Source organism: Lissotriton helveticus, chromosome 1_1 (assembly GCF_964261635.1).
Source record: "Lissotriton helveticus chromosome 1_1, aLisHel1.1, whole genome shotgun sequence".
Taxonomy (NCBI): Eukaryota; Metazoa; Chordata; class Amphibia; order Caudata; family Salamandridae; genus Lissotriton; species Lissotriton helveticus.
This window is the reverse complement of record NC_136057.1, coordinates 1,299,049,014-1,299,069,906: the sequence shown is the minus strand read 5'-3', so window position 1 is coordinate 1,299,069,906 and position 20,893 is coordinate 1,299,049,014. Positions and strand designations below refer to the sequence as shown.

Here is a 20,893-nt window from a genome sequence, read left to right as displayed (position 1 = left end):
AACAAAGCTAACTACGAACCGTAATTTAAGAACAAGATCTACTACGTCTCTTGTCCTGGAGGCATGCTGCTGGGGGAGGGGGACGACGATGAGGGAAGAAGGGTGACTGTATATGAAAGCAGAAAGATAGGGGGGGTGGGGGGCGAGGGAACACTATACAAAACTGCCCCCAAAAAATAAGCATCGAGAGGCGTTTAGGCGTTACCAATGAACGTGGCAAACAGGAGCCAGGCGGCACGCGATAAACAAAAAAATGTATTAACTCGGTACTCGCCATTCATTAAAACAATAGCACTACTAATATGTGGCTTGACTGGTACAGAGACTAAGCAGAGTGCGACATGCAAAGGTAGCGTGGTAGAGCAAATAGAAATGTGTGACGATATAGACAACAAGCCGTGAGCGTGCGCATCCCAAAACCGGAAGTTCGGGAGCGTCACGCCTGTCGTGGGGCGGGACTTCCGTCTTCCGCGAAGCCCGCGCCCACGGAGTGGATGGCCCAGGAGCAGTCGTGACGCACAGCAGAAGTCAGGAGTGGCGGCTGAGGCGGTAAGTGGAGCGGGGTGGGGGGCGGCGGCGGTATGTGTCTCTGTGTGCGCGTGTGTGTGTGTATGCCTGCGTGTGTGCCTGCGTGTGTGTTTGCCTGCGTGTGTGTGCTTGTTTGTATGTGTGTGTGCATGCGTGAGTGTGGCTGTGTGTGCGCGCGCGAGAGGCTGACTTGCGGTGAATGTGGGACAGGGGATGTGCACGACGCTGCGCTGGGCGTGCGCGCCCACGGGGTGAAATCGGCAAGGGAAAGCGCGTGCACTTCCCCTGTCCCACATTCAAGTAAGCAAGAGGTATATATACTAAAGTATACGAGAGGTCTCGAATGCTCGACCTAAAAATGGCTTAATTATTATCACAAATATTCCTGTGCGCAAAAAAAGTCTACCATCTTCATCGCTGCTACCGATACCCAAAAGAGCCTATTTTATGAATCCCTCATTAAGCCTGGCCAACTGTTCACATGGCCCCCGGTCTAATCAAATATTTCAGACCCCCGCTCGAGCTGCCTGTACCCACCACCGACAGGAGCTTGCGATTCTCACTTACCAGTATGTAGTCAGCCCACATATCCCGGGCAGATTTCAGTGCCGCTTGCCGCAGTTTCATCACATACTCATAGCGGGTGCTCGACCAGTGCTTCGGGCCTTCCTCATCCGGGTAGGACCTGCAATGGTCAAGAAGATTGAGCACAGAAAGACACAACTGGGCGGGTGCAAGAAAGACAACGCTGAGGTGTGATTCAAAGGAAAAGAACCAATGGCAGACAGGAGAATCATGGCCGGACTGGGGATCCAACAGCAGTCCTGGCAAAAATGCTCAAACCAGGCCCCTCTCCCTTTCACTCCTTGCTGTATCTCTGTTTCCATCCATCCATCCATCTATCTATCCATCCACCATTCTCTCTCCTCTCCGTCTCTTATCTCTTTTTCACTATCTCTCTCTCTCACTAGAAGCCTCCCTGGGCCTACTGCAATTGTCCTCTGGGAGATGGGGAAAGTGACAGAGGCACCAGGAGCACCCCATATTTTTCAAAAACGACCTCCAGTAGCACCAGCCCACTAAGGAAAAGCCTGGTGGAAAGAAGCGCCAATCCGGCCCTAGAAGGAATTGACTAATCAACAAGACGGAATAAGAAAAAAGTAACCTTTGACAAAAGAAAATTGGGATGTTTAGGACAACAAGAATTAAAGATCAGTTTACAGGTTAAACCAAGCGGATGGATCCCTGGGGCAGTAATTATGAGGAGAATGGAGATATGACTGGATGCAGATAATCTGTCACAAAAAGCAACTGCTGACTTGGAGGTTATGAGCTGGACAAGAAGCACATGTCTGACTCACCTCGGCTCATCCAATGGCCTCCACTCCACATAGTGGTACTGGGTCTGCACATTTATCAGCCACTCCCTCAGCAATGCGGTCGTATTGTCCACGTTGTGGTCCGTAGCCACCCTGCAAGATACCATACAAATGTTGTGATCAGCAACACGTACTGTGGTCGGCATATCCTAGACAGAGAGAATGGTTGTCTACTCAGAGACTAGGTTAAGTGCGGTTAGATTGACGGATACCTTTAGTGTGTTGCAAGCCGTCTGAGGGGATGCTCAGGAGTGTTTGGGACCCAGTACCAGCACAGAAGCCTCACTGCAGTAAAGCTACATGCACGCCTCCCTGAAAAGGCTTTGTTTTCAATTAGTGTTTGAACAGTTCTGAGAATTTAATTGCACATAGTTTTGTGGTAAGTTGAGCCAGATGCAAACCTCCTGCAACGCGAGAATCCTGACGCCGCATTTGGCTCATGGTTTCAGGGAATCTGAATTAGTGAAAAGAAGACTGCGGTTGGGAAGTTACTGTATATTTCCAGACAGCGTGACATGTGCTCATTTGGCTTCCTCAGCTGCCAACTACACATAAAGTCTCCTTTGCTAAGGACCCTCCCTCCACCATTCCTCCATTCCTTCATCTCAAACGATGACACTGCTAGAGCCAGCTCAAGTAAAGAATAATTTAATCCTCTCCAAGTAATCACAAAATGATCATATCTCCCATATTTTCCCCTCAAACTCCTTTCTCCCATCCCATTGCATACAAAGCATGGGGTTGATCACATTAAGCTATATATCAGCCCACTTCCAACTAGTCCACATCTGTCCTGAACCTCTAGTCTGCCAAGAGCTTATTAATAATGCACTCCGGGACTGCGAAAGAAACTCTGCAGGGACTGCTTTCTACCCCCGGAAAAGGTTCGAATGCACCACAAAATCCACATCCTCAGTCACACCTTATGTCCTCATGTGCCCTCCAGGGCATGCTTTTTCTATTGCTATACCATAAGTAGCTCCCAAATGGTACACACGCCAGCCTTTGCTCTTAAATCCAAGTGTGCCACCTGGAGGCATGGGTTACTTTCTTGCTTAGCACCACTCTAGTGTAATACTACTCCACTCATATTCCCAATGACCTTAGAGTTACAATCGGCCCAAGCACGCTCCGGCTGCTCTGCAGATTCGAGTCCATGGACAGGGCGGGGGTACACGCAGGTAATCGGCATCCACCCATTATTCTCAGTGTGGGTGCTGTCCACACTGCCAAGAAGTCGGGCCCCACTGAAATATGCTATACGCCTCCAGGTGTAATTTTAAGACACCAGGACAAATTCAGCAGCGCCTGCAAGTTGTCTGCTTTTGCTTGGAGCAGAACCGTGCAGGGGGGGGGGGGGGTTTGTTTCAAATTCTAGCTGGGTCCAAAACATAGACGAGATTAGGGGCCCATCAGGCTTCTTTTGTTAGAATATCTTGGCTGGGAGCTATCTGCAGACTCACACTTGGATGTAAATCCAATGGAGGGGAAACAAAGGAGCACAAGCTTATTGCTTAAGAACTTGAGACATTATTATTTTCTTTGTTCATTCCCTGTATGCAAGAGATATGCAATGCGCTGTCAGAATGTCAGATGTGTTGGCCTGTCCCAGTATTATACCACAATTTAGTTCTATTTCTTTTATATTTCGGGTGTCAGAGCGATTCAGATCACACGTTCACGTAATACTAAGACGATTAATCATAAATGTGCAAATCAACGTACAGGACGTGCTACATAAGACAGTGAGGGTTACAAAGTGTAGGCGTCACATGTCCTTCATAGCGCCCTGTGTTACATTTGAAGGAGTACAATTTATGAGCGATAAGTGAAAGGGTCTCCGTTTAAAACAGTAACCCACTTACCTATCTACATTAAAACAAAACCTCCCACTTGGATATTACATGGTGTGTTTAGAAGGAGACACATTAACCCTCTATGCTACTTTGATTCAAAACTGGGACTAGACAAAATATAAATCCCTCCAACAAATGTGTGAACCTCAGGAAGTTACCGTATCATTATTAGTGTTCCCTGAGATTTACTGTGCACACAATTATCTATCAGCATAATATACTTTCAAATGCAACTAATTAAGCAGATCAGATTTACTGCCACGTTTCTACTTTATGACAAGTTATTTGTGGCAGAGTTGGAAAAAATAATGTATGAATTTGCTGGGGTTGCGTCACTTTTTTGGCACACCCCGACACAAAATCTAATTTGTTAAATCTTGTAATCCACTCGAATGTACTCATGATAGACTTGCTAAACATGTGTGAGGTCTTAGGATCGGATGTCATTTCTTGTGAAATCACTTCCTGTGAGGTATGGGGTTGTGATGCTACTTCTTGTGATGCCAATGTTGTCACACGCAGTGATGTCACGCGCCATAATGTCACGTGCACACTGCCTAACTTGGGGGACGATTAGGTTTGCGGTGAATCCCCATCCTCCAGGCCGGCGAAGCCACCGGCGGCCCGGAGGATGCGTATTCACTGCTGTGGTGCCTACAAAGACCCCCCGCCAGATTAGGATGGCTGAGGGGTCATCGGCGGATGGGAAGACCGTCCGCCGCGGTCGCCTTCCGACCGTGGCGGAAAAGCTCTAATATGGTGGCGGTGTCTATCAGACACCGCCAGCCATATTAGGATGGGGCAGAAAACATGCTTTTCCGCGGCGGCTTTTCCGCCGTGGAAAAGCATGTGGTCTTTGGTGTTTGGGGGCCAGTTGCGGGCCCCCAGGGTGTAGGGTGCACATGGGGGGTACCTATGGTACCCCCCAGCATTTACATGCACAAAGCGGCAGGTACCGCGTGGTGCCTGCCGCTTTGTGCATGTAAATGTAAAACATGCATTTTTAACCTTGCGGCGGGTGCTGCTTCAAGCAGCACCCGCCGCAAGGTTAAAGATACGGGATGTGACCGCCAGGGTGGCGGTCACATCCTAATTGCACCGGAGGGACCGCCGCTGCCCCTGTGACGGTCCCTCCACCTCGGGGGGTGGCGGACGGACGCAGGTCCGTCCGCCATCCTAATAGACCCCTTGGTTAGCCCCCCACTTCTTTTTTAGGTCTCGCGACCTATCGATGCGCGCATGCGCATCGAGCGGAGCGAGAATTCAAGTGGCGAAAACATCATGAAACCACCAGCTTTTTGCTGGCGTTTTCATGCAGTTCATGTGAACCACGTGTTCAAACATGAACGCGCATCAGCCTCCCTCCATTTGCCGCACAGCACATCAAAGGGCTTCGCCCAGCGTGCGCTCTGCGGCTTCTCGGCTTCTCCTCCCCTAATTACGCCGCACACAGCCTTCCTTGCATTTCTCCTCCCCCTCCCCAGGCAGCTTCCCCCAGGCCGTGCTTGTTATTACAGCCCATTTTCTTAAACTGCTTTCTCCTGCAAGCTGTTGCAGGCAGGACACTTCTCCCCCAGGTTTTTTTTTTTTTCATGCACGGCACACTCAACTGAAATAATGGCGGCAGCGCCTTCGTTTATTTTATTTGTGGCTCGCTGAAATCAGCCACACGTCTTTATTTTTTCATACGTCTTTACTTTCAGCAGTAACAATGGTGGCTGCGCAGCTTGCCAAACTCTTTGCCGCTCCCTCAAGTGAAGCCTGCTTTATGGATGTCACGATACAACTTTTTAATATGCTCCGTTCCTTCCCATAACCCCTCCCCCATCGTCCGCGCTTCATAGTTCGTGAAGCACAGCCAAGCAGCCCGGCACTGATGAGATGATGGCAGGAGATAGCAATGAGAGGGATTTCAGGTGTAACTTTAATGTCAATTGCAGAAGCTCGTACCAGCCCTGCGTCGATGAATTTTAGTTATTGAATCATGGGAGTGAAAACAATTAAAAAAAGGTTCACAGAAACTTTTTTTTTTAAACACAACCAAAAATATTTTACCCACATATGCACTGATGCAGATACTCCATTTTAATTTCGTATTATTCATGTCATATTTATTTTTTCAGTTACTGCACTTCACCCATTTTGATCGCCGATTATATTTTTATTATTACAATATGGAAACATGCATTTAATGTTGTTACTGTCATTATGCTAACGCATGGGTGGAAAGGAAATTTAATGCAATCTTTCATTGGTGTGAATAACACGTGTGCAGTATTTTCAGGCACTTATGATGGCGCTGCACGTCACAGAGGGACTGAAACGACTTAAGGTGGATTTTCCTGCTTAAATAACAAGCATTGGCATTGCCAATAGGTCTCGCTTGTGGGACCTTATAAGTATTTAGTTTTGCAGCACAATATCCGATTATGCAACAAGGATATTGTGCTGCAAAACTAAATACTTATAAGGTCCCACAAGCAAGACCTATTGGCAATGCCAATGCTTGTTATGACTTGTGCACTACCCTCGTATGTCCTGCTACCATCACATGGAGATCCGCCCTCACTAGTTTCTGTCACCGCCCAACATGTTGCCTCATTTAAACTATTTATAACCTTATTGATTTAAGATGTTTATAAAAACAAATACAAAACTGCGGCACACATTTTGGTAGGTATGCATGTAAAATTGCTCTGCACGCTTGGTGGAAAAGGCTAGATTGTAAACCAGGCTCAAAAGTGTACTGGAAGCCAGAAAAATGCAGGTTAAACAAGGTCTCTGTGGAGAAAGGCAAATGTGGCTCTAGCAACAAGACTGTGGGTAGGCTGTTTAAGGCTTTACATTGTTTTTTTTATTTATTTGAGTTTTATATAGCGCTGGCTAGACCCAGAGGTATCAGAGCGCTTTACATGAGAAACGGGGAGTTACAAGCTACAAGTTGCACCTGTTACAAGAGCATAGATTAAACAGGACAGAAAAGCAATGAAACAGTAGTTCATAGATGAGGGGGGAGACATCAACAGGGAGACGTGGGGAAACTGTGTCCAATGACCGGCTGGGTAGGTGACGGCAGAGGGGGTAAACCAGGGCTGATCTCCTCTATAACTGTCGATGCAGCTCCACCGGGCATCAGCCAAATTGCTCAGACTTCGCTGTCAGGATAGTGATCAGGGTTTATCATTTATATTGATAAGATGGCACGTCCAGTCCGCAGGGGAAACAAGGCGTACAAAGGGTTGTAGGATATGGATCGGGAGACAAGGACACATGGGTGGCCTTCACCACAAAAAGACAATGAGAATGGGGGTGGAGGAGCCACATAAGGGAGGTAGCACACCGGACGGAAGACTCCAAGAGGGCGCAGCAACGGGAAACAGCCTCCAGGTATAAGACGAAGAGGATATACATCAAAGGATCACAAAACCGCACCTTACACCTCGAGTGTGATGCATCCCGGAAAGCCACTTTAATCCAATGCCTCCTAAATCGCAGCTATTTCACAATGAACAGCTGCAGACATGGAGGGTTCAGTCTCAAGATTTGTAGATGGTAGAATGCTTGTTTAAACACATTTGTGAGACATTTACTAAGAGTTGTATAAAACCCCACAAACTTGGATTTTTTACGGGGGAGGAGATATCCTTTTCCATTGGCAAGCAAGTTGCCTAGTAGATGGACGTCCGTTAATCACTTGTTTTTTTTATGAATTAGAGGGCACCCAAGTCTGTCTGCCAGGACTGTCGACCTGTGCTGTAGTTTTGATGGGCCAGGGACGGTCACCATCACATGTCTCAATACCAACCTGATGCCGTAGGAGCTAGATTTGAGCCCTTCTCAAGTACTTCTCTTTACATTGAGTGACGAACTAATGAAGACTTTTCTGGGTCACGAGGGCTACAGCCAGCAGTAACCCAAGGACACAGACTTGTATGGCCAGTGCCCCTGCTAACCACCACCAAAGTTCAACAGAACAGTATAGCAAGCAACTCCTCCCATACCATACTCATCAAAAATATACAACCATCTCAAAATTGGCTTTAAAACTCAAATCTCAAGCACTGTAAATATTGTTAAGGACACACAAAAAAAATGAACATTTAGATCACCTACATGGTACACTTTCCAAATTAAGCTCACCTACATGGTACACTTTCCAAATTAAGCTATCTCCTCCTGCTGATAATAGGCAACCAAAACCAAGCAAGACACTACCAGACGTCACTAGCAAAACAAGCAGCCACACTAAGTAGCCTATATCAAACCCTAAAAATCATCTCCATAAATTCCAATGTCACCAAACTCAACCTACCTCCCGGTAAGCAATGCCTGCTCCCCCGACCAAGGTGTCTGGTTTTGTGCTTAAAAAAATATATAATAACAGACTTTGGACTCACTCCCTCCCCTTCAGTTACTAGGAACAGACTGCCTGAATACTCAAATATAATAACTCCACTGCAAATAAAACAACAAAAGTAAAAAGAATTGTTATTTTCAACGCCAACAGCTCAAACTTTAACAAATGCGAGACCTATTGCATTGCAAATGCTTAATCAAAGAGTCTTCTTTTGAAAGCAGCCACTCTGCACTAAATGCGGGGTGAATTGTGTACAAGATCGTGGACTGCAAGACCCAATGGCCCTATGCACAGCCCACCTCAGTCTCGTTAAGTCTTCCAAGAACACAATGCTTCCACAACCAGCCGCAGACTCAAGTTTTGCTGATAAAGTATCCTGAAACAGCAGGTCCTATCTTCCTGCTGAAGGAGTCAACTATGTGTAGTTTGTGCCATAATGGCCACGATTCGTAGGCTAGAGAAGATGGAAGGCATTAATTGACTTCTGCTGGTGGGTGAAGATGGGCGGTATGGACTTCATCTGATGGGTGAACGCTGTACACGTGATTTATTCAATCGCCACAAGTGACGCCTATTCCACCATCATCAGAGTGCTGACCTCACACTTGCGCAATGCTGTTTAGTGGACAGAATATTACACAAACTAAAGCTGCTGCTTACAGTGGCTTTTCAGGATCAGACAGACTACTCAACAATGAATATGGTCATGCTACTACCTTCTAACACATGCAGAGGCACATCCTGCCAGTGTGCAAGTCCAGATGACACACAGAAATTACACTCCCGAGAGAATATGGCACTGCCATGCCAGATGAAGAAAGTGTGTGGACATGTCCAGTTTGTTTAGGAGAGTACTCGATTCAGATTTGCTTGTAAAAATATGGTCTGTATATTTGAGCATGAAATTAAATTACAAATATATAATTTTAACAATAGTTAAAGAGGGGAAAGCCGATAATCCAAACCTCCACTGTGCCGTGCCCACGATCTAGAGTGCCTCATCTCTTGCTGTAGGGTACTCGCTATTCAATCCAACAATGTATCGCTTCCTACAGAGGTCTCAATGGCAAGGGTTGCATCCCTATTGCTTTTGTAAGAATCACACTGGAAAGTCTCAACGCACCGCCATTTCTTTTATCTACCAAGTTCTCGCCTCCTAACAAGGTTCTCACAAGTAAGCATCTTTCAGCCCACCTGAGCAATTTGCTAAGATGAGAAGACCTATAGAGCAGCACTTCCGTCAAGATCCAATCATGGCAAGAGCTGGTGAAAAATTATAATGCAAAATGTGCTTGCATGCACCCCTACACAAACCCATAGAGGTCAACATCAGATCAACAGACTAGCACAGGCTCAACAATAAAACTCTATCCTAAGTCCCATTTTTCAAGACGGGCTTCAGCTGTGAAGGGGGAACTCCATTGACTAAGCATGCAGAACAGTAAAATATGTAGCTTTTCATGACCTGCAGCTTTCTCATGAACAAGATTTATCCTCCAGGCCTCCCCACCTGAAATGACTTTTGCACAACAAAAAGTCCGTGGTTATGACATTCTGTGCATCAACAATATTGACAAACAGTAATGTGTGCGCAAACATTATTCTGATAGGGACAGTCTCAGGAACATTTTTTGCAGCCAACGACTACAAACCTACTTCTCATTAATAGGGTTTTTGCAAAGTGACCTTAAGTAATACACTCACCCCGCAGCTCCGTACGGATCAGTATATGATTTGGATCCAGCAAACAGTCCTTCTCTAAGCAATTTTTTGCAAAAACAAATGTCCTTCTTTGAAGCGCTCCAGCAACTGCAGCAAAGATGGTGTGCAGAAGCCACAAAAAGGTCGACCTTGCAGAAGAATTAACGGCAACCTAAATTCACTAGAAGGTCTTAACTACAGTTTTCAGTAGAGAACCCATGACCATGCAGACGCACTGTCTGCAATTTACCCGCAACAAAACCTACAAAGTGAGAAATTCTGCTTCATGGCTAGTCCCCTCATCTAAACTGTGCCGTTCCAAGCAAGAAACCGTTGTCAACCAAGAGAAGTGCTACACTGCACCCGTCTCCAGCAACTGCACACTGCCTACTGCGCCAGGCGGGCTCAGAGAATGCCTGGAGGAAGTGAGGAACTGGATGGCGTCATCATCCCTGAAATTAAACGGAGATAAAACTGAGCTGATGCTCCTAGGACCTTCAGAGCCGGCACTTTCCCCCTCCCTATAGCCCTCATGCCTAGGACCGCCTCCAACCCCAAAAAACACCATCAAAAGTCTTGGGGTATGGCTGGACAGTTCACTGTCCTTCAATGTCCAAGCCATAAAACTATCAGCTACATGTTTTGGCATTCTGAGAGTGCTAAATAAAATCTTCCCTCTCCTCCCCCTGGAAGCCAAACAGGCTGCTATTCAAGGGCTCATTCACTCCCATCTTGATTTTAATAACGTTCTTTATCTGGGTGCACCAGAATACACCCTTCGGAGGCTGCAAACTGTACAGAACAGTGCAGCTCGCCTTCTACTGAAAATCCCACACAGACACTCAGTAAGGACCGGACTGACTAGCCTCCATTGGTTACCGATCCGGCAGAGGATTCTGTTCAAAGCGCTATGTATAGCCCATCAAGCTTTCTGGGACATGGGACCTATCATTACCCGTGATCTGATCACTCACTATATCCCAAATCGTAGTCTTCGCTCCAGCCAGACTCTTTTAGCAGTAGTCCCAAGAATAAAAAGATCTAGAACCGGCGGAAGGACGTTCATGTACAACGCAGCTAAGGCCTGGAATGCTCTACCATGTCATCTTAGAGCCACCCAGAAACTTACCTCGTTTCGCAAGCATCTGAAGACCCACCTTTTCACATTTGCCTACTAAACCGTTGTCTTCTCCCCTCCCCCCTGTTCTCTGTAGGTCACGATTATCCTAGCGCTTGGACGCCTTCGGGCAACAACTGCGCTCTATAAATCTCCAAGTTTACTTGGGGCCACACAGGCAGAAGCCAGGAGCTCTAACCTCATGTCATCAATTCTTCAAAAAATACGATAGGAAGTACAGGGAGGTAAAGCAGGCTTTTGGTCGGCACCCTACAGGCATTGGTTTTCATGAGTTTTGCATGTAAAGGCTGTACATCAACAGCATGGATGGTTAAAGTGTCCCATTTGCGTTCCCATTAGGTTTTAGTAATTGGGATCATGTGGTCCTTTTGTATGATTGATTACAGTCAGTGTGTATACTTGGATACACTTACTTTACCTAAACAAGACTTTAATTGTGTGTGTGTGTATATATATATATATATATATATATATATATATATATATATATATGTATTTTTATATTTAACTACTCACTGTTAGGATGCTTTAGTCGGATATAAAACAAAGCTTTTAACCTATTCCCTTGAACGTCCATTTGTTTTACTACTTAAAGACACGTGAATGGAACTGTGAGAAAAGCCGGAAATGATCGCAAGCAGCCACCACACCCAGAAGAAAGAGCAGACAGCTCTGAAACGCGTCGGTGAAAGGCTGTAAATTACGGATGAAATGCCACCTTCAAGCTAATAAAGTATGCGTGCATACCTACTGCTGTGGAGTGCCTCTTTGCTGCAGAGCAACTTTGAAATTCAATATATATATATATATATATATATATATATATATATATATTATGTATTTTTATATTTAACTACTCACTGTTAGGATGCTTTAGTCGGATATAAAACGAAGCTTTTAACCTATTCCCTTGAACGTCCATTTGTTTTAGCATCTGCCATGATATCATGCAGATTTACAGCATTTTTGATTAAAATAGTGCGTTTACATAGGATTTCTTAAAGATAAAATGCCAAACCTATTTTACTAAGCAAAAATTTGATTAGAATGCCTTTTCAGTACACAACTTACAATACAAATGCCATCTCCCAACTCGATTTAATAACACTCTTCTTTGATAATACAATTTAACTCTGCTAATGGCTGTATGTTCCGGAAAGGGGCCATTCTCCCAGCTTCCATTTTGTTGTATCCCAAGATGTTGCTTTATTTTAGGCGTTTCTTTCTAGGGCATTTCAAGCAAAGTCTCCCAACTGCTAACAAACAATTCCCCGAAAATAAAGCCAGAGGTATTGGCTTTGCCAATGCCTATTTCTTCCCTTAAAGTGGGACAGCATAAAAAACCCAATTCTTAACAGACAATCCTATCTACTGCAGTCTTCCATTAGTCACCTTATTATTCTAAAAAAAGAGCACTACACTCTGGAGACTGATCATATACCACTGAGAACACACAATGAGATGGCACAATCTGGGTCACCAGAGAGAGGGCAAATCAATTCACTCAATTGCATGCCCCGAACTCCTGCACCTGAAAAAGCTTTTAGAGGTGCAAAATGAAACCAGGTCATCTCTCTGATGAGCCGCCGCTATTGTGTCTGCAGCAAAAGTGATGTGAAACAGTGATCACACAAGCAGACCCACCCTATGGGAAACAAGACATCCAACCCCGAGCTGATCTTCAATAAAATAGAAAACACAGACCGATTAAAAAATATATATATGAACAGGCCACATGGCGAGGGAAGCGTTCATATCAAGACACTGACAGTTAAAATTACGGCCACAGACCCGCCACGATGGGACTCAAAGGTGGAAAAAGAGGATTAAATGATTCCCCTGCAACCCTCCAGACTGACCATATTTTCTCAAAAATACCTCGTGCCAGATATTTGCTGGGTAATGGGCTCACCAGAACAAAGTTTCTCATTGAAAGGACTATCAGATTACTCTGCCGCATGCATATATGCGGAGCAGAAGGGTACAGGAGCGTGGAGTGGGTCAGGCCCCAGAGCAATATCCTTTTTCATTTTAAATAAAATTGTAGATGTTTGGCCGTGTACTGATGGGAGCAGGGCTCGAGTCGGGGTACCACGCGGGTGGACGGCGTCCCCCCACTTATTTTACCGGGTGGACGGCATCCCCTCTGCCAAACAGCTGGACTTCACTCTTTGGCCTCTCTGGGACGAGGAGCTCGGAGCTCACAGGACGCTGCACTCACGCTGGCTTCGCAGATGCAATCACATCTAAGGGGTGAGCGAGGGGAGGCAATGAGCCCAATCGTGCAAGCCACCTTTCGTGGCGTCACTTCCTGTTGTGACATCACTTCTGGAGACAGCGTCCCCACACTTTCTTTTTTTAGGACTTGTGCCCTGGGTGGGAGTAGTCAGGGGAGTCTGTCACCTGTATCACAATCAGGCACTGTGGCAGGTCATGGTGTCGTTGACATCACCACTGAGATTAACACAGAACATTTGGGCTGCACACAACAGATCAACAGGACCATGACCAACAGAACCTCAGTAACCAACAAGAGCTCCACCCCGCTCCACAACAGGACTGCTTCACTACAGCAATCCACACTGAACAGTCCACACCACAACTACTTTTAATACCAGCATGAGCTGTGGGCCAAGAGGGCGCCCATAGCTTCTACAGTGCCTCGTGGGAGCTCTTGGCTGATCATGGTTACTTCAAAATCGCCCAAGAGAATACAGGAGCTGCCCTGGAAGAATCACCACTATCATGAGAAGAGCGACCAACAGAAACACTGTTCACCTCAAGGGGCCTGCCTCTAGTCGCCAACAAGATCTTACCACACATCCTAAGACGCAACAGTGCATAGCAACATCATCAATGTTACCAGCAGGAGCTGTGAAGTGTAAGTTGGAGATAAGAATGACCATATGGGGTGATGTGTGGGCGTGGAATAGTTTTATAGGATGCTTGCCACTTCGGTTTTCAGTGAAGAAAACAAGTACGAAGCAAAGGGGGCTGGAAGACAAGATTATGGCTGGAACCTCTCAACACTTCTGCATGGCGCATTTCATCTGGCAAAGAACAATGGGCTAGGTACAATGCTAAGTGGGACTAAGGTGCCACCAAAGCTGCAAGAGATGAACGAGAGTCAGACATAAAACAAAGGTTTCAGCTGTACATCAAATATACTCTTCAAAGACAGGGAAATAACCATTTAGTCGACCCTACAGCACCTCTACTCAGAGGCATCCTGATAGAATCCTACACTGTAGATTAGGTGAGCAGCACAATACATTTCCTTTGGTGAGTTTTGGGTACGGAGATGAGAGAATCTCTCCTCCCATTTTTACTAGGCTTAGGAAAATAAATCAATAATCCAGTGATAAGGCAAAAAGGTGGTCTGGGCTGTCTGTATCCATGCAAAGAAGGCAAGTCGCTTGAGTGACAGGTTGCTACAGACATGTCTGTTCAAGGTGTGTAGATGTAGGGAACCCTGAAAGTGTCATACTCATAATTATTATCTCAAAAGAACCCCCAACAGTTGATGAATCCGCGAAGGTGTTGAACGTCATTTTCATGAGACAATGTGTCCAAGAGGTATGGCACCCCCCAATACATCAAAAATACAATTAAGCAAGCGCCCACTCAGTAACCGAGTTCTAGATCAACAGAATATAAATAATTTATTACAAAAATTCAAAAGATGAAATACAGAAATAGTAACTGAAAAAGCATAAAGTCATTGTCATGAAGGCCCTCAGCGAAAAGAGCGAAATCAGAATTCTTTTTTTATTGCAACTTCAAAATGGTCGTCATGTAAGGAGCATCAGAAACGAGCTCCTGAGGGACGGGTTCACCATCAGTGATTATACCAATATTCCACTGACATCCACTCTTATTTGGCCAGGGACTGAACATAAAACTGAATCATAATATACAGGAAATTTATAAACTTGCTTGCTATTTTTGCTACCAGCTGTTCCTACCTCACGTACAGCTCCTTCCTCGTCAAGCGGCCACACTGGAGATCCCGCTGATCTAGAGTGCCTGATGTGCTTTTAGCCCCCTCCTCATCAAACCCCCCTGCCTCAAGTATCATCGCGGGACACTGGAAAGGACATTAGCCTACACTGGGGATGGGCTTACAAACCGCCTCCCTCCTCCTTGTCCATACCATTGGACACAGTTCCGGGGAAGAATCTCCTCATGGGTGGCTGCTCAATGCATCCTGATCTGATCGCCAGCTCCGAGTCTGGCTGCTGATTTACTGGACCCTTTGGTGACTAACATCGCTCCATCGGATCCCACTCCAACTTTACTTCACTGCACAGACAAGCTCATCTCCGGCGACCACGATCACCTATGATCTTACTCCAGTGACTGGGGAGCCTGTCAACTGCGCTGGCTAGGACTCGGTTGAGGAAGACTTCAGCAACTGAGTAAATCGTGACCCCTCTGCTGGGCTGCCATTTCCCCAGGTCTTCAGCTCGCTGCGAACCAACCCACTGAGGAGACAAGACTCCCTGCACGGTCCGGCACAGGAGGTCCACAACAGCGTTGGAAGGTGTATTATAACCTCATTGTCACTGGGATTTACGCTCCATCTGGCCAATTTCCCCAGGAGGCTCGGCTCACTGAAGTCAGACAGTAACTGGAGACACCGCTCTCATCATTCCATAGCGCGGGGCGATGTTCTAGCATGACACCCTTGGCCACCATCTGTTTTTTCTTGACCATTTGTGGCTCTATGATGTGGCTCCCCTGAAGGTACGTATCAAAAAGAAGGACAAGGAGATTTTTGGACCAGTATACAATCTCCTAATGTGTGAAACAAAAAACTAAAGTATACAGTTCCATGTGTGATCCTAGAGGAACAGTTTCTCTAGCTTCTAACACGGCACTGGGGAAAAGCGCTCGTAGGAACAAATGCCCTTACTCACCCTAGGGTGACGTTCTTCATCATCGGGCTTTGCTCCACTACTGGATGGCACGGCAGTGCCTAACGGGCCCTGCCAGGGGCCTTTTTACCAGCGATCTTTTCGTAATTTTCCAGATGAAAAGACTGGGCATAAAAAGGTGAATCCAGTAAATGTGTGAAGACTGGAAAATAAGTGAGTTAAAATAAACTATGGACCATATATTCCAATATATTTAATGCGGTGTCAATGTTTAAGTTAAAAAGTAAGTGGCAGAGAACATGGACTTTAATGGTCCCTTTCTCTGATCCAAGTGAAGTTTCGGTCATCTATAGACCTGCTATTGTGCTGGAGTCTATAATCAAGGTCAAAAGTTTTCATGCCTCAATTAGTTGGGGAGCGATCTGGTGTCATTTCATCAGGACCTAAAGCTACCAAAGGTACAATTTAATCTCCTACAGAGGGTGAGCAGCTCAAAGGTGTATTACACTCCCCAATGGGAAAGGATGAAAAGACGCACATTCACATCTTACCGCCATTAAAGTACAGCTCCTCGACCAATATCAATCGGGTTTCAGGTCGGGTCCCAGTACCAAAACTGCCCTACTCCATATCGTTGATGATGCCCTAAGTATTCTTGACTCTAATGAATACTGCTTTTTAATCCTCCTAGATCTGCCAGTTGCGTTTGACACCGTTAAACATGAGAACCTTGGAACCACCTAGAACGTAGGATGGGCTTATCTGGTACTGTGTTACAATGTTTCTCCTCATTCTTACATAATATAATCTAAGAGTTAAATTCAATCTCGCTCTATGCATCCAAACTCCATTCACGATTGGCTTCCCTCAAGGCTCCTCTCTCCCCACCCTCTTCAAATTGCTTGCGGAAACCCTGACTGAAATCCTCCAACTCTCTAACATCCCCTTCCATATGTATGTTGATAATACGCAACTCTACCTAAAAATCGCCTCTCCAGAAGACATCTGCATATTTAACAACACACCCACGAAAACACAACACAGGCTAACACGCAATAATCTCAAACCGAACGCCCTCAAAACTGAATTCCTTCTTATCTCTCCTCCAAATCACACTCCGAACATCAAAGAATGACTCACTGATCTAACAGCCTTGAACTGTACCCACACATCATAACCTCAGCCAAATCGCTGGGACTAATCATGGACAATCACCTCTCCATGCAGGATCACATTAGTGTCACCACAAGAGGTGCCAACTACCAACTGCAGTTTCTAAGGAAACTTAAACCTTTCATTCCGACTGCTAATCTCAAGACAACAGTTCAAGCGCTGGTAATTTCCAAACTAAACTATGGTAGTGCAACCCTCGTGGGTATACCTAAAGAAAACTGGCACCTCTGAAGGCAACTTTTAATGCAGCAGCCAGACTTATGTGCTAAAAAAGTGATCACATCACCCTAGATTTCAAAACTCTGAACTGGCTATCATACGAGGCAAAGATACGCCTAAAAATTGCCTGCTTAACTCAAAGCTCTTCATCACAACACTCCCACCTTACGTTGGCAAGAAACTCGTCCTATCACGTGAGAACAGATCCTTAAGAAGCACAGGCTCCTTCTACCGATACCCTTCAAATTCCCCAAAAAGAAAATCCACAAGCGCTCCTTCTCCAGAATGGCCGCCAAAATTTGGAACTCACTTGAGACCAGAATCAACCCCCCAACTGCCCTATTCAAACGAAGTGTTAAACATCTACTAATGACCAAATTCCTTTTCCATTGAAGATGAAACCTCCCGCAGACCTTCTCCCTCTCGCTCATATAGAAGCTATTTGGGCCGCATTATGAACCCTTCACGTAAAATTATTCAAAACTTTAACTATGCCATCCTATATCCATCAGGTTTCTCACCTTTACTTTTTGATCACAAATGCATACTCCTGTGCGTTTACTTTCTCCTGATGTTTAGCGCCTTGGTCTACGAAAGGGCCACACGTACATGCTTTTGGTTTGCCTCCTCCATGCATAGAACTTATATACCCATAAGGGTCATTTCGCGCTATATAAAACTCAATTAATAACTAACATTTAAAGTCTCAAGTGGCAAGCAAAAAAATCAATAGTGCAATGGGCAGCATCAAAATGTTCAGTTAAGTCTTCTGGCTCATGCCCAAAAATTGAGGGTTTATATATACTATTTCACATTTTAAATCATTAAAACTGTAAAATCATCATAGTGTGATCAAAAGCGTTATACTCATCAAATCAGAGCAGGGATTTATAAAATGACACATTACCTTACCAGCGAAGCACTATCCCATTAAATGAATATTGAATCTGCCCACTCTAAGCTAATGCCATCTGGAGTTAGCAAGACAAACTAGTCAAACGAACAGCAGCAAACTATTATGAATTAACAGGATACAGTAAGCTAGCGGAAAGTCCTTGGAAAAGAAACATTAGTGTAACCATTCTAGAAAATTGTCATCATGAGCAACAAGAAAAAAGTCAATGAAAAGAAACGAAGATGAATCTGCTTGACTTGGTGCTACAGAATTAATGAACCGTGAAACGTACAGGGGGGAGACAACTATTTTGAACAAGATGACTTCTAGGCCCAACTCTAGGCCTAGTTAACAACAACCAGGAAAATACGCTTCTTTAAGTCATAGGAAGTTTGTTTCAAATGTTATATTATTGTGCACATGTAATATTGAGAGGAAATCCACATTGTTGATGATGTAAAAAAAATTAAAAATGAATAAAAAACTAAAAGGTAGGCTTCCCTTGGTGGCTCTATGCCACACCTACAGAGTGACCTGCATGTTGGGGTCCTTGTAGTATTGAATGGAAGATGTTGGGAGTATGCGTGTACGTGGGGTGGGCAAGGGTTAGCCTTCTCGATCGCCACCTCGTGTGCTATGCTCCATAAGAGAGTAGCTCATCCATGGGCAACTACAGCTCATCACGGAAAGATCTGTGCAGCGGTCGGGGGTTTCTATGTTAAATATCGGTCATTTGGTACGGATGCTCCCTGCCCTTTTCAACAGCTTCATTCATCAGACTGCCAGCCTTTCCTTGGAATGCTGCAGCCTTTCAAGGGGCTCAAATATGCTACCCACAATCGAGGAGTGGTGTGTGTGTGGGTGGGTGGGGGGGGGGGGGGTTGAATGAGGGGGTAAAAATGATTACTGGGTTCTTTGGGGGCTTTGGGTTAGCGATTCTAGGGTGAGTGGAGTCTCTAGAAGGGTCACATCCCCAGGTCTTGGGTTTAAACTTTCGTGTCACATCCCCGGGTCTTGTGTTTAAACTTTCCAGGCAACCAGCAAGTCCTCTGGGTATAGCACACTCCGAGGGATTGCACATACATGTTTAGGAGTTGCTTGAGGTGTTAGGGTCTTCCCATTGATAACGGAGGTCTCCCATTCCATCCTAAAATGACTACACTTACCAGACCGCCAGCCGGTCCTTGGGGTACTGCAGCCTCTCGATGCAGCCCAGCGCCGCGGGCAGGGAGTGGGCGCTGTTACGGGCGAGGAGAGCTATCATGACTGGAGGGGCCCGCAGAGGGGACTCGGGGCTCCACCGCTCCTCGGGGAAGTACCCCGAGACGACACCGAACAGGAGCAGCAGGAGGCCGGGCAGTAGAGGCATGACTGTGGGGGACCACGGGGACCCGCAGGAGGGCGCTGCAGCCGTGCAACACACGCAGGAGTCTCGGCACCGGAGCACGTTACTGGGGCAGATTACTGCAGGCAGAGAGCGGCGTGCATTCCTCTCTACCCGCGGCCTGTGCCGCCACTGACACTCACCGCCCAGCCTGCCCTGCCCTCCGACAGCTGCAAGCCGCCGCCTTAAAGGGGAGGTCACGAGGAGCGCTGCAGGCTCCGCCTAGCATAGCGTCTGCAGCCCTGCGCCTTTAACAGCTTTTACTGACGGCCGACAAGAACAGCTATGAAAGGGAAGATGAGGTGAGCAGACCCGACAGGACACCACATCAGCACTGGGCGCCTTTAAGGGGCATTAGTGACCGCCGACGGGAATCCTGGCAAGAAAGAAAGGAAGGACTACTGCTGACATTGGACTGGGCACGTTATTTAATGCATTTTTATATAGCGCGGACTTTATCCGAAGGTGCCAGAGAGCTGTACAATAGAACCAGTTACGTTACATGAGAGAAATGTTACAAAAATAGCAAACGTTACAAAAAACGTTACAAAAATAGCAGGACACAGTTTCAAACACAGCAGGCAAGAGGAGGTAGGGAAAACATTAGAGGGCAAGACCACACTATCAAACACAGCAATTTACAATGACTTTTTTTGATCTGTTCAAAGCTATTTTTTAAAAGCTGCTAACAAATACAACAGTAATGAAATATATACATTTCAATGAATACCAGTACGATGTGAATGTAATTTATCGCTATGTAACAGAAAAAGTGCAGAGAGGGAGGGCTACTGCTACTGACAAAGCATGAGTTCTGACAAAACTGTTATCATAACATTGACGTATATGTACAGTTGTGGGTTTGTCCCTAAATGAGGTACTAAACACTTTAACCCCGTCAACTTTACTCCCCGTCAACAAAAGAATCACCTTCCGCCTCCTCACCCACGCACACAAAGCCCTACACGACCAAGGCCCGAGCTACCTCAACAGCCGAGTCAACTTCTACGCTCCCAAACGCCACCTCCGATCAGCCAACCACGCCCTCGCCGCCGTCCCCCGCATCCGAAGAGCGACTACAGGAGGAAGGTCCTTCTCCTACCTGGCCGCCAAGACCTGGAACTCCCTCCCTCCCGACCTGCGCCTGACCCAAGACCACCTCTCCTTCAGGAAGAAGCTGAAGACCTGGCTGTTCGAGCAGTAGCGGCACCCCCCCCCCCCTCCCAGCACCTTGAGACCCTACGGGTATGTAGCACGCTCTGTAAGTGTCAATGATTGATTGATTGATTTAACTCGTTCGATGCTGATGACGGAACCGCTCCGTCATCAGCTGCGGTGGCGCTGTGCTGATGACGGAGCGGTTCCGTCATGGCCCGGCCGCCGCGC

The 20,893-nt window shown here is 46.1% G+C and overlaps 1 protein-coding gene across 1 annotated transcript in view; it reads right to left on the bottom strand.

Moving 5' to 3' along the window:
• Nucleotides 1-19,700, bottom strand: part of COLGALT1 (collagen beta(1-O)galactosyltransferase 1) — an 85,659-nt gene extending 65,959 nt beyond the window's left edge. Inside the window, exons 1-3 of the mRNA XM_078681255.1 lie at nucleotides 19,290-19,700; nucleotides 1,890-2,000; nucleotides 1,096-1,213 (exon numbers count right to left, since the gene is read on the bottom strand). Of these exons, the coding sequence (XP_078537381.1) occupies nucleotides 1,096-1,213; nucleotides 1,890-2,000; nucleotides 19,290-19,492 (432 nt within the window). The 5' untranslated portion in view covers nucleotides 19,493-19,700. The remainder of the gene's footprint in view (nucleotides 1-1,095; nucleotides 1,214-1,889; nucleotides 2,001-19,289) is intronic.
• Between the last annotated feature and the right edge of the window lie 1,193 nt (nucleotides 19,701-20,893).